Source organism: Oreochromis niloticus, linkage group LG6, assembly GCF_001858045.2.
Source record: "Oreochromis niloticus isolate F11D_XX linkage group LG6, O_niloticus_UMD_NMBU, whole genome shotgun sequence".
NCBI classification, from domain to species: Eukaryota; Metazoa; Chordata; class Actinopteri; order Cichliformes; family Cichlidae; genus Oreochromis; species Oreochromis niloticus.
The window spans coordinates 39,570,588-39,585,345 of NC_031971.2; the positions used below are offsets into that span (position 1 = coordinate 39,570,588).

At 44.6% G+C, this 14,758-nt stretch overlaps 1 protein-coding gene and 1 non-coding gene across 3 annotated transcripts in view; both read right to left on the reverse strand.

Annotated features, from left to right (window-relative positions):
- LOC100694715 (E3 ubiquitin-protein ligase DTX1) overlaps nt 1-14,758 on the reverse strand; it is a 37,166-nt gene that overhangs the window by 20,346 nt on the left and 2,062 nt on the right. Inside the window, exons 1-2 of one of the 2 annotated variants that reach the window (XM_005470157.4) lie at nt 13,838-14,301; nt 13,363-13,589 (exon numbers count right to left, since the gene is read on the reverse strand). In XM_005470157.4, the coding sequence (XP_005470214.1) occupies nt 13,363-13,589; nt 13,838-13,839 (229 nt within the window). In that variant the 5' untranslated portion in view covers nt 13,840-14,301. Of the gene's footprint in view, nt 1-13,362; nt 13,590-13,837; nt 14,302-14,758 lie in introns of those variants that run through there. The other variant, XM_003454642.5, reaches the window with a different exon arrangement.
- Nucleotides 2,172-2,259, reverse strand: trnay-gua (transfer RNA tyrosine (anticodon GUA)). Its single transcript is given in 2 exon segments — nt 2,172-2,207; nt 2,223-2,259. It is a non-coding gene; the product is annotated as a tRNA-Tyr (tRNA).

Consider the following 14,758-nt stretch of genomic DNA (forward strand, 5'->3'; position numbering starts at 1 on the left):
CTACATCAGCTGACGAGGAACTTGCTCGGAAGGGACTACAGCCACCGGCCATTCCTGTTACGTTACCCCTCTGAGGTCTGAGAGGTCACTGGTGATGACCCGAACCCTAGTTTTAACCCAAGCCAGACAGAGTTTCATTTCTGATTTTATTCAGGTTCTCTGTCAGGTCGAGGCATTCGGGGAACAAAGAAAATAATCATTCTCACTCACACGAGTGAGAGAGACTGTTTTAGGGTTATAACAGATGACTTAGACCTCAGAGGGTTAGCGAGAGCCTCTGGTGCAGCACATATGTAGGTGCTGGTCTACATGTACAGCATGAATGACCTGCAGGCACCGTCTCATGCTACCAGTAGTGCCAAGCACACTTACAAACCGCAAAACTAAAGAAAAATGTAGACGGGAGAAAGGAGAGAGCAATTATCTGTGGCCTTCACCTGCACAACATTCCCTTTGTGGAGTGTCTTCCTCTCCGGTGCACCTGCTCTCACCTTCATTTGCACCAAAGCAGGTGAAATGGCTCCACGATGGTTTCTGATTTCTAACTGGACTGACTGACCGACTTTGTACAAAATGTACAGAAACAGTAATCAGAGAGACCCAAACATCTAAACAGGGATTCAAACCAACAATGTGCAGGTTACTAGTCAGCTGCTTAAACCTCCAGCAGTCATCTTTCCTGTGTTAACCCCAATAACACAGCAGGCTGGAAAATCCCCCCGTGGGATGCATGTGAGGGAGGAATGCTCCCTGTTTATCAAATACGAATTTCAGGCCCTCCCTTCATACTGGTTTTCTCAGTCAGTCAGATAAGACTGGGCGTGGGTGTTTGTGTACTCGTGTGTTTACTGTAGGTATGCTGGGTGTCCTCCATAAAAGGGTCTGATAAAAGCAGTTACAGCTGTAGGAACGAGCATGCGTGTGTCTGTCCGTGTGTCGCATGGGAAAGCCCTCACGCTCACTCTCTCTTATAGTACCACACCTCTCCCAAATCATCCATCTGTCAGAGTCGGATCAGCACGCAGCGCTCGGCTGCTTTCGCTTGTGGCTCACGTTTGAAATCAAGCGAAGCGTGTTTTGGGTGTAGCCGATTCCTGGATTTCTGCTTCGAACAAAAAGAAAACTGCAACATAATGAGTTGTTAAATGAAGCCAAGAGAATACACACTGCATGTGTGTGTGTACATGTGTGTGTGTGTGTGTGTGTGGTGGAGACCCAACAGCAAAAGTAAATAAGGAAAATGTGTGAATATTACAGAGCTCAGGGAGCACAAAGAGGCCTGAAGCAGGTGGAGAAAGAAACTGGCCATCTGGTCTTTATTGTTCTCCCTCTCTGTCTTTACCACTGACCCCTCCCTGCATTCAAACACACACACACACACACACACACACACACACCATTGCAGACTGACCAGCAGGCACACACATGTTAGGGTCGGGTCATGCTTTATACCACTTTCACTTCTCGTCCGTCTGAGAAAATCTAGCATCTGGGATGAGCCGACACTTCCTCTTCACACTTCTCGTATCAGCCACACTTTAATAATCTGCTTAGAAAGCTTGAACCTGTCTCACCAACTCCATGAGTCACTCTTTACCTACATGATTATTACAGCGTACGAGATTTTTCTTTGGTCCCAAATTCCTCTGTGCAGGAAAACCTCTGAACATGTACATTTCCTTACTGCCTACATTTAATGACCTGTATTTATTGTGTTTCCAGAAAACATCCAAGTGATCCTAAATTCTACTTTTTATGGCGTTTAGAGCAGTAAAATCGATTTTTATGTGTATTCAGGACCAAGGGTTATAAATTGAAACCTTTTTTGCATTTATTTTTGCTCTTAAGCTCTCAGTTTGTCTTGTATTACAAATCAAGCGCACCACATCAGATTACAGCTCTGTGATTTTTGCTCCTGTAAACTCCTTCACAATTTATTGGAGCCTGAGCGAAGACGAGATCTGTCTAAAATAAGTCAACCTCAGAGTTTCTGTAGGTGAAGCTGTGGAAGGATTTTAACTGTTTTTGGTTCTTTGTTTACAAACTGTTTGGAAGTCGTTCTGAGTCGTTCTGCTACCTTCAGAACAATCAGTTCACCGACCACGCGCACCCAAAATGATTACCTTGAATGCTGTGTGCATATTTTGGAAGTGTATGTGAAAAAAAAAGTTTCCTTCAAGCCGGATTTGAACCAGCGACCTAAGGATCTCTGCTATTCTCCCCTACAGTCCTCCGCTCTACCAACTGAGCTATCGAAGGGGACGCACATCCTGCCCACACATTTACACCCGTCTTCTGATGTAAATGACCGTTACAGTCAAAACACTCGCTAGCATCTTCAAATGTTTCTTAGTTATGTTAACTGTATAATAAAAGTGCACATTTCAAGAAGATGAATAATTAGGTTAAATAATAAATATGACAGCATTAATTAAAACCCTGTGACTGTGACCCGCTGCCATAAACATAAACTACAACTGTAAACAACACTGACACCGGCGGCCCGCCCTGTCACCAGATACCATCCTTAGACTCTGCGTTCGTCTTTCAGCCCAAATGCTTCAGTGCTGTGTGTGAAAAAACACAACATCATTGAAGCCGGGCTCAAACCAGCAACCTAAAGATCTCTGTTATTTGCACCTACTTCGGTTTCACTCTACCAACTGAGCCTGAAGCTGAAGCATGCTCAGCTGGAGGAAGTTGTGACATTTCAAACACCTTGCCAGTCACAGAAAACCCTGGAGACACAGGTTGGGCGACCCAACCCAAAGCCAGTTGGGTTGGGTCATTGGTGAAACAAGTAGTCTGAAATATATGTATGTTTTTTGTTCTGTAGGCTTTGATTATATTGTAAATTTACACTTCTAATGATTATTTTGTGATTTTCTTCACTGAACTCAAACAGACTGAGAGAAGTGAGGTTTGCTGCTCCAAAAGCATCATTTCAAGTGTTTTTGGAGAAAATATTTAAAATATCCACATCTGCAAACCAGATGTTCAGATTTAGTTTGAAACAGACTCTTGAAGTAACAAAGGACCCTCTAAACTGAATTTTTTATAGTTTACAATAAATACAGTCAGTTTAAGCAGCTAAGATTGGACCGGACGCTGCAGCACCTCCGACGTGTAGTGGAGGACAAACACACGTGGATTATGGTCGGCCCTTTGAATGAGGAGCCCACCCCCCAGGCCTGGCTGCACGGTGGGACCCCCGGTGTCCCCGGATCAGCTGAGGTTTTTGCTTGGACTAAATCTAAATAAGCATCTAGCATACAGTGTGATGCACATGCAGTATCATCCTGGGCTCCCCCTGCTCCTCCAGACCCTCTTAAATCAGATGTGCACAGAAACAATGTGACATCATCCTAACTTTCCTCCACCCGTTAAAAAGACGACGATTTCTTCCCCATCTTTCAAATGTGACGTGTCCCAGTTTGAACCCAACCTGAACCCAGCCAGAAGCAAATGAGCCGAAACTACTGCAATTTTAACAACTTCTCGAAAAATATTCCTCGACCTCGTAGCTCCACTTCTCCATTCATCATCCTCAAATGGCCCCCTGAGCGCCCTCGAGCAGGGCTCAGGGCTGAGGAGACTGATGAACACCACCAGAGTCTTTATGAAGACCGGGGATGGAAAAATTCAAATTGACACACTTGGAAAGGTCGCACCGAGACCGGATTGTGGCACAGTCTCACAGCAATAACACCGAAACGAGACAAAAAGAGGAAGCGGCTGATGAAGACGAACCTGCTTCATGCGCTTTATTTCGTCTCGATTTTTGTCCTCACTTTCACACTTTCTGTTCTTGTTTCTTGTTTTGTTCATTACTTTGTCCTGGTTTCTCACCCTCCTGCTGCCTGATGCCGTCTCTTCCTCTGCTGTCACTTTTTCTTCTTTCATCCTTCTTTGCTTTCTCTTTTTCCAGCCAAACTGCAAACTTACGCCAGCTTTTGTAATCTTAACACTGAGATTAGGGCGACTTTCTAAGCTAAATAAATAAGATGAGCTCCTGAACATTAAAGTAGACCCCATTATGTTCATTCCCTGCTTCTTATTTTTATTCTTGGACTCGCTTGAGTTTGCATTATTCACACTTCATAATAATCCTTTATGTCGCACTGAGATTTGGTTTTCACTGAACTGGACCTCTGTTTTCTTTCCGTCTACATGTGCCAAACAAAAGAAGTGTGCAGCTACCAACAGTACAGCTCTTTAATCTTCAGCCTCTCGTCATGGTTAGATGGATGCCTCCGTCTGCTGGGTGTAGTTCGGTAGAAAGAAAACAGTTCCTACATGCAACGAGATTCACGGTTTCTGGACAGTGACATTGTTTTTTCGGGGGGTGGGGGGGATTCACAGCACTACAGGACAGAGGAAAATTCAAATTTAGAGGTGAACTCACACTTCAGGGCTAAAAAACTCCCTGAGAAGCAGCAGGGACATAAATATTTACTGATGCCTTCACATGCTTTCCTATATGTGTGTGCGCACAGGCGGTGAGTGATGCCCCCCCAGAGGCCTCCCAGTAACAGTAACTCGACACGCAGAGTTTCACAACAACAACTCAGAGAGAAAAGCTGAGCTCTGACCCTTCCAGCTTCTTCATCTCACTTTCCCCGGACTTCCTTCTGCACAGAAAACAAGACGGCTGGCACTCTGGAGGACACTAAGTCGGCTTTCTTCGGTCTGCTTCTCGAGGATTAGTGAGCTTTAAACGCGGCGGTGTTGCACAACCGTAACAGCAGTTTCAATTCAGACATTTTTATGCAACAGCCTTTGCAAACATATGCTAATGTACTGACGGGACGGGGTAAACAAAAATGGTTTTAACACTGACTCAGGGCACTCCTGTCACATTGCTGTGTTTGTGTTTTACTTTGAAGGTTACGTTTCTCACGTGTCACATGTGTTTTCACTTCCTGCTTTTGTTTCCTTCCCTCCTTTGTGATTGTCTGTCCACCCTCATTCGTTTCACCTGCGGTTTTAAAAGATAATAAAAAGTCTGCCTGTTTCTCCTGAATAGCACCAGTAAGAAATTGGGATTCCTCGAAGCTGCTCAATTTCTGCTATTATTTTATTGGCTGCAAGCAATTAAAAAATGATAAATGATGATGTTGTATTTATTCTTTATAAGCAGTTGCACTGAAAAAACATCAGGCTGAAACTGTCTTAAGCACATTTAAACAACTTATTTAGCAGAATGCACAACCTTCGTGTGTCCTAAACGTAGAGCTGTGATGCTGATGACCTGTTGCCTGACACAATCAGCATTTTTCCAGCTTTTTTGCTCTTTTTCAAGTTTATTGAGCAAAGCATTTAAAATTCACACAGATTCATAAAGTGCTTTTTGTCTGCAGCAGCGCCCTTGTTTTCAACCTGATTTATGTGTTTAACTACGGAGCCCCGCAAGGGAGTTTTGCGAGATCTCGCAAAAGTTTTGTGAGATCTCGCAAAATAGGCCGCATCCTTCGCAGGGTGCATTTGAAGGCCGATTATTTCACAGCCAGGCGACGAAGGCTGTCTCAATTTGAAGGCTGCTTCAAATGCGTCCTTAATTTCCCCGAATTTGATGGATGGGTCGGGTGTATCCTTTGTGGCCCAACCTATCCAAGAATTCATAGCGCGGCCCAGCGAATTCCAGTTTCCAACAATGGCGGCAGCTACTTAGTTTTAATATTACTCTTTCTGGGTTACACAGCTACACAAATGTAGCTGTGTAACCTTCAAATATCTGCTCGGTTTATCAAGACATCACATATTTACAAAAGTGCTCCGACGTCTTCGGAGACGTCTGTTACCCACCAGCTCGAAGCTGACTGGGAGGTCGAGGCCCACTAGAGCCAGGGGGAACACCGCACTCGCAGCACATCGTGCCTCGACCACCCGGTCAGCATTGAGCTGGCGGCCTCGGAAGGACGCGGCCTATTTTGCAAGATCTCGCAAAAGTTCATCTTTATTTTTTTTTCTCCAATGTCCCTTGCGGGGCTCCGTATTTAACCTCTTCACACTTCTTTCACTTGATATTTTTTATCTTCCTTTGTAAATTTAGCCACTCTGCAGTCCTGTCAGTGGGCTGTTTGTGATACGCGTATGACGCCGGCTCATATCTAGATCCTGGGTAGATTTATTGATTTGATAACCTTTGTATTTGGAACTTTCTTTATCGGTGGGCCTGAATGGAAACTCCAACTGTTTTTTTTAGAAATACAGTACATTTACAGCGATGACGTTCATTCTCTTAAAGATATTTACTATCATACCAAAGAGAGACGACACGTCCAGGCAGAGCGTGTGATTTGAAGAACTCACTTTTTCATCTCCTGACAATATCATGACTTTTCAGCGCTCTCCATCTTTTTTTTTCTTCATCACTATTTAACTTTCAGCTGAGCTCTCCACTCTTTTTTTTTCCACACCCACCCACTTTGTCCCCTTCTCTCTCTCGCCCTCTCTTCGTGTCTTTGTCTCACCTTGAAAGAGTCCCGTCCCTCGAGTGTTGGGTTCAGATTCAATTTTCAGCTTCAGAGAGTGTGAGAGAGAAAAGCATACAAAGAGGGCAAGAGGTCGAGAAGAGAGAAAGATCAGGTGAACCAGAGGAAGCAGAACATAAAGCGGAGAGTTTGAGACAAAGGAAGAGACCCAGTTTCCATTTGGGAATGGCGTCTAGGTAAAAACTGTATATGAAGAGGTGGAGCTAACTCTTCGCCCGATCCTTCGTGTTGGTTTTGAATTTTTAAGAAAATCTGGGATGGTTAAGAAGCTTTTACCTTAGAAAGGTGATACCAAAATACTGTGTTCAGAGCTTGTTCCACTACCTTTACAAGGCTGAAAAATGTCAAACGAGACATTTAGTCTTTGGTAATCCTTCTGCTGCAGGTACTCAAAAACACTGAAGCGTAGTAGCCTGAACATTAGAAGCAGAGCAGTGTGACACGTCTGCAGACTGTGGGCTTGATAGATAAAACCCAAACATATCAAACAACAAGACCCTTTAAACAAACAGCTCAACTCTTGCATGGAGGTTTCACCAGTGCGTGCAAACCCATTGTTTATTTCCTGCTAGCTGGTCTGTTGTGCGTGCAGACAGAGTCAGTGTTGATGTTTGCTGCCACTCCCTCTCCCCCGTCCTCCGCTCTTTGTTGTCACCACGAATCTACCCCCAACCCTCTGTCTCTGGGGAATCCACCCCCGACCCGCCTTCTACTGTGACCCTAACGCCCCGGGCTTTGTGGGGGTCTGGGAATGTGCCTCCTTCAGCAGGACCAGCTGGAGCGAGAGCAGCAACAAGCTGCAGGGGCAACAAAAAAACACAAGATGCCCTCGAAGTCTGAAAAAAACAGAAGCCGCACAAAGAAAGCGATGACGAGCCGCTCTTTTAAAGCCCAGTAAAATAAGGACATTTACTTCACTCTGCTGAAAACATCTCATAAAAACGTGTTTACTTTATTTCGACAACCACACCCTCATCTCGGTTACGGCAGTCAGGGCAGCTCAAATGTGCTGGGTACAAAGATTTTCTGCTAAGTCAGGCCTCTCCTAAGAGTTCTTCCACCACATGAACAATAATTAGTGACTAATTTTTAAAAAATGTATACACCCAAAAGTAAAATACTATTGGCCAACCAATTTACTGAATGGCAATCACTTTGTCCTTATTGTGACACTAGCCCTGGCCCTCTTCATCTTGTTTTTTTTCTAACAGCAGGGTCACCAGGTCGTCCAGCATCATTCAGCTGCCTCTCCACTCAGTCTCTCGTCCTACAGTCTAGTCTCCAGCTCCAACATGTTGGACTGCAGAGGAGACCCTTCTTCTGCTTCATATGCTACTGTAGTACACATATGCTGCAGCTATGTTCAGCCTGTTGGTCACTGGTCACACATACTGTGACATCAACACCATTTATATAAGTGTGCAAACCAACGTATGCGACAAGTGAAAACAACACTAGAGGATGAAACTGGTGAGCGTAAACTGTTACAGTTTCCAGCTGCAGTCCAAGTTTGTGAAGCCAGAATCTGCCCAAAGAATGAGAGACTCTCTGGAGAGGCAGCTGGCTGTAGCAGCTCTGCATTTATTTCTCTCCAAGTATTTGCATGGGTTTGTCTCCCTGCAAACTCATAAGAAGAGAAGTCCAACATCTTCCATCCCAGTGTTTTCATAACAGAGCTGCTGCTGATTGACTGTAAATATTCATGAAAAGCAGGACAGAAGTACGAAGGCAAATAGAGGATTTTTGTTTCAAATATAAAATTTAATATGTAAAAAGAAATCCCTTCTGTACCAACTTCACATAAAAAGAACTTTAAGCATCACAGGAACAGGAAGTTAAGATAGGACAGGAAATCGTGTTGTACTCACACAAATGACTGAACGTATACATGTGTTCAAAGGAGGCTCATTTAAGTCTCGTCCCAAATAGCTCATCAAGGTCATAATGTCACATTTTTGCATATATGAATAATTACGCTCCCTTTTCCAAAAACTACAAGTGATGAAGTGATTCGAGACGATCCATCAGAGAAGTTAATTTGGGAAGAAAAGGAGCTGGATCGCAAGCAAGGACGAACTGAAAAGCCTCCACGGTCCAAAGGAAGAGCGCACCCACAGAAACGAGACCACCGCCACCACAATGACGACCTTCATGTCTAAGAAGTGCAGAGCAGGAATACAACACCACTGTTAGCAATGAAGCTCCCAGGGAAGCAGGGCAGCACAGGAACACGAAGGCTTTTCCCTGAATGTCAGCTAAATGGCGTGCTATCAGTGGTGACAGCGCAGCGAGCGTCTGCGGAGCGACAATCCCGCTGCGAGCCCTGAGGTGAACAGGAAACACGCTCTGCTCCAACCACATCTGACAGAGCTGGGAGAGTTTGCACTGGGAGGGAGATCCTTTCATACGTGACTGTAAAGACAGACCTGTAGTGCATGTTTTCTTCCCAGCGGGGTCAAATGTACACGTCGCTCTCCTCCATCTGTATGCAGGAGGTGGTCTGCAGGAGGACCGGGCAGCTCAAAGGTGCTGAGGACCTCATCTGCCGTTAGGACAGTTTATATTTCCACACTTTGAAAAACAAATATATGGAGCAGTTTTGTGCACAAAGCACAGGAAACAACTTCAAAACACACCTGTGTGAATTTGCCTTTGTGTCATCTGAAATGTGATGTGCTTTTGCACCAGTCAGTCTCCATGCCAGTCCACATCAGGTGATGACTCAGCTACCTTCTACTGATCTAACTGGCAAATCTCACATAGGGGGAAGCATTTAAAGTATTTAAAGGCAACAGCTCAGCTTCTGAGAGTCTGCATTCAGGTCACTTCCCTGTGGTACATTAACAGTTCTCCCTACAGGTCCTTATCTATCTGCAAGCCACTTTGCAGCCCACCTCCACCAGAGCTCCTCTATTTCATACTTCATCAGTATTGTATCTGTTGATCTGTGCCTGCTTTCTACATCTCTGTCCCAAAAGGCCACCAGATTTAAGGAGAAAGCAAAATATCTGACATGAAAAACATAAGAGCATTCTGCGGTTTAACAAATGTAGAACTGAACACTAAGTGGGAATTATTACCAGAAGCTGGTCTTTCTTTCTTTACGTACATTATAACCTCAGACTTATCAGAACCTGCGCCTCAGCTTCTACTTCTCTAAACACTTTCACCCTTCCGTGCATCTCAAAACCACAATGAGCGTGCTCACATCTGTTTGGAAAAATCCAAGATCTCTGGAAAGACGATGTGAGCGTGAGAGAAAGAACGAAAGAATACGCACTGCCCAATTATCTCACTCCTTCTGCACTGAAAAAAAACCACTCATACACTTCTCTCTCTCCCACGTCGGACAGAAAGGGACCCCTGGGATTTTTTTTTTTTTTTTGCCTATCGATGAAACTAAACACTCGGGCAGCAGAAAGAGCCGGGGAAGAGCAGAGGGAGCTACAGAGGAGGACGGCTGGAGTGAACTCTGCTCATTAAGCCTTGAAATTCTCCATTCTGTCCACAAAGTCGAGGTCCCTCTGTTTCTTTTCTCCGTCGGAGGAGGATGCAGCTGCTGGGAAAGTGTGTGCATGTGTGTGTGTGTGTGTGTGTGTGTGTGTGTGTGTTTAGTGTCAGTGGATAAGGGTTTAAGTATGCAGCGAACTCAGAGCTGTGATGGTCATTCACAGCTGCTCCAAAACATCATACTGCTGGATCTCAAGCAGACACTAACACACACACACACACACACACACACACACACACACACACACACACTAACATTTGTTCTGTATCACAGAAATATTTAAAGACAAAAACTTGTTGGCCTCCTTTTCTATTTGTTATTTTTTAAAGATTTCATGTTATGTTTTGGACGCTTTCTTATCTTACTGAGTTAAAGAGCTTTCTATGTGCTAAAAATGCATTTCTACAATGTTCTGAGTTTTCTTTTTAAAACTTGAAAGTATAAAATCAAAGCTGTGGTAATATAAAGTCCCTTAGTACCAAAAACTAGACCGCCTGCTGCTTTTACAAGCCACTCTGAATTTTCTCCACTCAAAAAACACTTAACCGTGACCTTTTTCTGAACCTAACCAGTTATGTTTAACGATGACGTCATGTAATAAACACGAAACAAACACCTGCGGTCTCAGGTGTAAGTGACCGAATCATTTAGTCCATCAACACTGAAATGAATCAGTACAAGTACAAGTAAAAATTACGCTCAGGAAGCTGGATCAGTAGATTAGCGGTTGTGGCTAGGTCATGAACTGTGATGAAACTGCTTTGACCTTCAGTTTGTTGCAGTTTGACTGTTTTTGTGACTTTGGTGTTTAACACGTTGTTTCCGAATTAAACTGTATTAACAGCTCTGCTAAGGCACCAGGAAGCGTTAAAAACACTAAATATACCTGCAAATACTCAAACTACCACTTCCGTGGTCTCCCATCTCCTGTCCCTTCATGTGCTTCAGTGCAGTTTAGCTCACTTGGCTTTCTCTTTGCTGTTTATATCCGTCTGATTCTCTCCTACTCCCTGTTTGAATATTCATTGTATTTCAATGCAGCAAAATTCACAGTGAAACTGATCATGTACGTTTTTCTGTTTCTGCTGTCAGATAAGACAACGTCGGAAACATCTCAAACACAGCCCACAAACATCAGGGAAAACCAAACAACCTCAAGCCGTTCACCAAACTGGTGGTTCTTATTGCTGAAACCCAGACTGTGTGACTGAACTGTTCTCTAACAAACTCTGCATTCTCAAATGTTCTGGGCTCGATTAAAGTCTGCAGAGGGCTGGATCTCGAGTCTTGCAGCCAGCCCTTTAAATGTGAAGTCAGATCCTATGAGAGATCCCAGATGGTGTCTTTCGATTTCCTCACATCGCATATTTCAGCCCTGTTGACCCAAATAAATGTGGTGCAAACATCTGGAGGATTGTCCAGCAGAATCCCAGATTGACTGCATTCTCTAGCAGGATTTTCCTGGATAACACTACCTTTGGAGACGTCTCAGGGTATGTAAGAATGGTCCCAGTCTTCATACACTGAGCAAACGTGTGTATATTTTTATGAATTATATTACAGGTGCATTATAGTCTTCACGTGTTGAGTTCTTGGAACTAAATAATACCTTATCTTTATGAGTCAAACAACTTGTCAAGCTCTAAAAATACTTTTAATTTTCCAAACACCCCTGATTAGTAGGCTGCCACCACCACACCAGGAACAGCAAATTTAAGACATTAAAAATTAAGTTATTAATGACTTTGCTGAGGCGTTTAGAGCTACCCTGAGAGCTGTAACAGAGCCAGCCTTTCCTGGACCCTGGGCTACATGTTTGACACCACTGGCTTATACCTCTGTCTAAGCTTATACAGTGATGTGTTTAGGGGTAAACAGTGACTTAAGGAAAAAGCTTTAACCATGATTAGTAGAGGCTAAAATCCAGATGCTAAAGAAGCACACTGTGCATTAACAGAATTCCTGAGGTTGGGCAAGAGGTGTCTTTGCAGGAAACCCTGAGACACCCCTCGAATTGGTGGGTGTGTTGCCAGGTTCCTTCTACAGAAATTATATTTGTGTGTCTAGACTGTATTAACGGAACAACCTGGCAACTCTGTGACATTAGATGAACACGTGTACGCCAATTACACAAACAATGTTTGGAAGTTATGTAAGTGAGAGAAACAGGAAAACAGAGACCTTAAAATAAACTTGAAACCAGAAAACTGGGAGTGTGGAACATCTGTATTACAGATGTGTCAGCAATTTCCACATCTGTGAGCCTACTAGGGCCCACTTGGGTCTGAGTGACGTACATTTTAGGTACTCCGCGCTCGCTGCAGTCTTGTTCTGAACGACAGGTGTCACTACTCAGAGAAAAACTCAGGCTTTTTCATTCAGCGCTGGATGCGAAGGAACTAAAGATGATGAAAACGGAAACAAAGCAATAGCGGAGTTCTTTTCAAAGTTTTCTCCTGAAAGTCTCCAAATCGATGTACCACAGTACTGTGATGGATGTGGCTCAGGCATGAGAGCAAGTAGAGAATGACAAGGGTTCAATCTCTGGCTACTACAGCCTGCATGCTGAAGCAACCCTGTACAAGACAGAGAACACCTGCGAGTCCTCCTGTGCATTTTCAGATACTTTATCGCTGTGGTTTTCAAATTTATCTTCTCAATATAAACAATAATAATCCAAAATATAACAACCCACAAATGTCAGCAAATTCCTTGATCTGAAGCTATCAAACTGGATGTGAAGCAATGCACAAAGAAGTGGAAAAAGTAGAAGGACAAATACGTTTGCCTCTAAAAATAAAACAAAGAACGGGCATTCACCCACCGGGACACAAGGTAACAAACGCATAACGCACTAGGATAAATACCGACAACGATGTCGCCAACTTACGTACAAAGATTCACAGCAGAAGTCTGAAACAGGCCTGAGACGAGCTGCGTGTTTATGTGCTTGTGTGGTTGGGCGAATGAGGCTTGTAGTAAAAAGTAAAATGTAAGTACTATTCCATTTTAACATTTTTATATATCCATAAATAGTACACTTGGGCCCTTAGTCTGTCCAGGCAGCGCATTACAAAAATAAAGAGGTGTAAAACGAAACTACACTGAAGCTGTAAAGTCACAATCATGCTGCTGTTTTCGACACTTCATTTGACGCTGATCTGATATTCTGATCTCCACTGGACCCTCCCTTCCTCGTCACGAGTCCCCCAATAATAGAAATCCTGTAAGCACCCCTGGCCATAACAGTACTGTTACTCTGCTTCAGTGCAGCAAGTTTATGTCCCCGAACCTGTAAATAAACTCCGACATGACAGCTCTGCAGCGTGCACCATATGCCCCATCGTCCCAGCTTACCTGTGTCCTGTCTGAACTGGTGCATGGACTGGAGATCTATGATGTACGGCGAGAGCCGGCTGTCCACCTGGCCGAGCACCACGCTCCCTCCGCGGGGGTCGCTGCTCCGGATGGCCGCCTCTATCTGGTGGGAGACGGCGGGGCCGTAGGGCCGCCACCGGCCGTGTTCGTTCAGCCATTCCCACACCACCACGGCAGAGGCCAGGAGCATGTTGTTACTGTTGGCCCTGGAGGGGAGAAGCACAGATGAAACGACAAGAAAACAGTGAGAAGCAGCAGCGCCGTGAAGGTAAAGCAGGAGGAGGCTGTTAGCCCAAATAAAGCCAAGCAGAGGCCAAAAGCGCAGCGAACAGGCTGAAATTCTCCGCTATAATCCCTCCGTTTCAGCCACGATCGCTCCCTGTCTGTGCGAGCAAGTGTCGTGATGAATAACAAAGGCCCGAGCGCTGAAACGAAGCCAGGCTGGGGGACTTACATGGAGCCGAGGCTGAGCTAACGCCGGGAGAAGGCGGCGCATTCTTCCACGAAGATCCGAGCTCCGCGCATGGCCGCGGGGAGAAGGAAATCACGGCCCCCGCTCAGCCTGCCTTTGTTAGACCACCGACACGCTGCGCTAAAACACACTCTGACACCCAGGCAGAACTCGGCGGCCTGGTGCTGAGGTTCCTGTGCGCTGGGGTAACTCCAGCCTCGGCCTCGGTGCCGCGTAAAAATAAAAAAATAATAAAGCCGCTGATTCCTTCTGCTGGGTGTAGACAGCAACAGCTAGTGTGTGTGTGGGTGTGTGTGTGCTTTGCTTCTGTAGTTTGGGGCGTTGCAAACAGAAACGTTGAGAAAGTAGTAGCTTCCAACAGCGCAACCTTAGAAAGAACAACTCCCAGACCCTGAACAGGTTCGACCGGTCCGCATCACACAATTATCCGGTGTGTTTATTTCAGATTTTACACACTGATCTCGTTTAGACATTTAGACACTTTAAGCACTCACCCGTGTGCTCTGTAAAAGCTTTTGGACCTGGAGAAGAGTTTTTGCTGCACACAGAAGGCATTAATGCCTACTCAAAGTCGTTTTGACCACCGACCCGAAATGAAAACCACCAGAACCGTGATTAAAACTCAACCTGTCGCCAGTGCTGCTTAACGAATGTGCCGAAATCAGTGGGAATAAAGTACACTTGTGTGTGTGTGTGTGTGTGTACTTTAGGCCATAGTATTTGAATCTATATGACTCTACTCACATGACTAGATCTAGAAATGTTTTAAACTTTCCAAAACTTTCTGTGTCAGCAAGATTAGCTTCGGGTAAACTCCAGATTCCACACAGATTCCAGTTTGGTGCCTCTCTCAAGGAAAATCCCCCTGATTGTCATTTAAAACAAATAAACATCTCTGTTTAT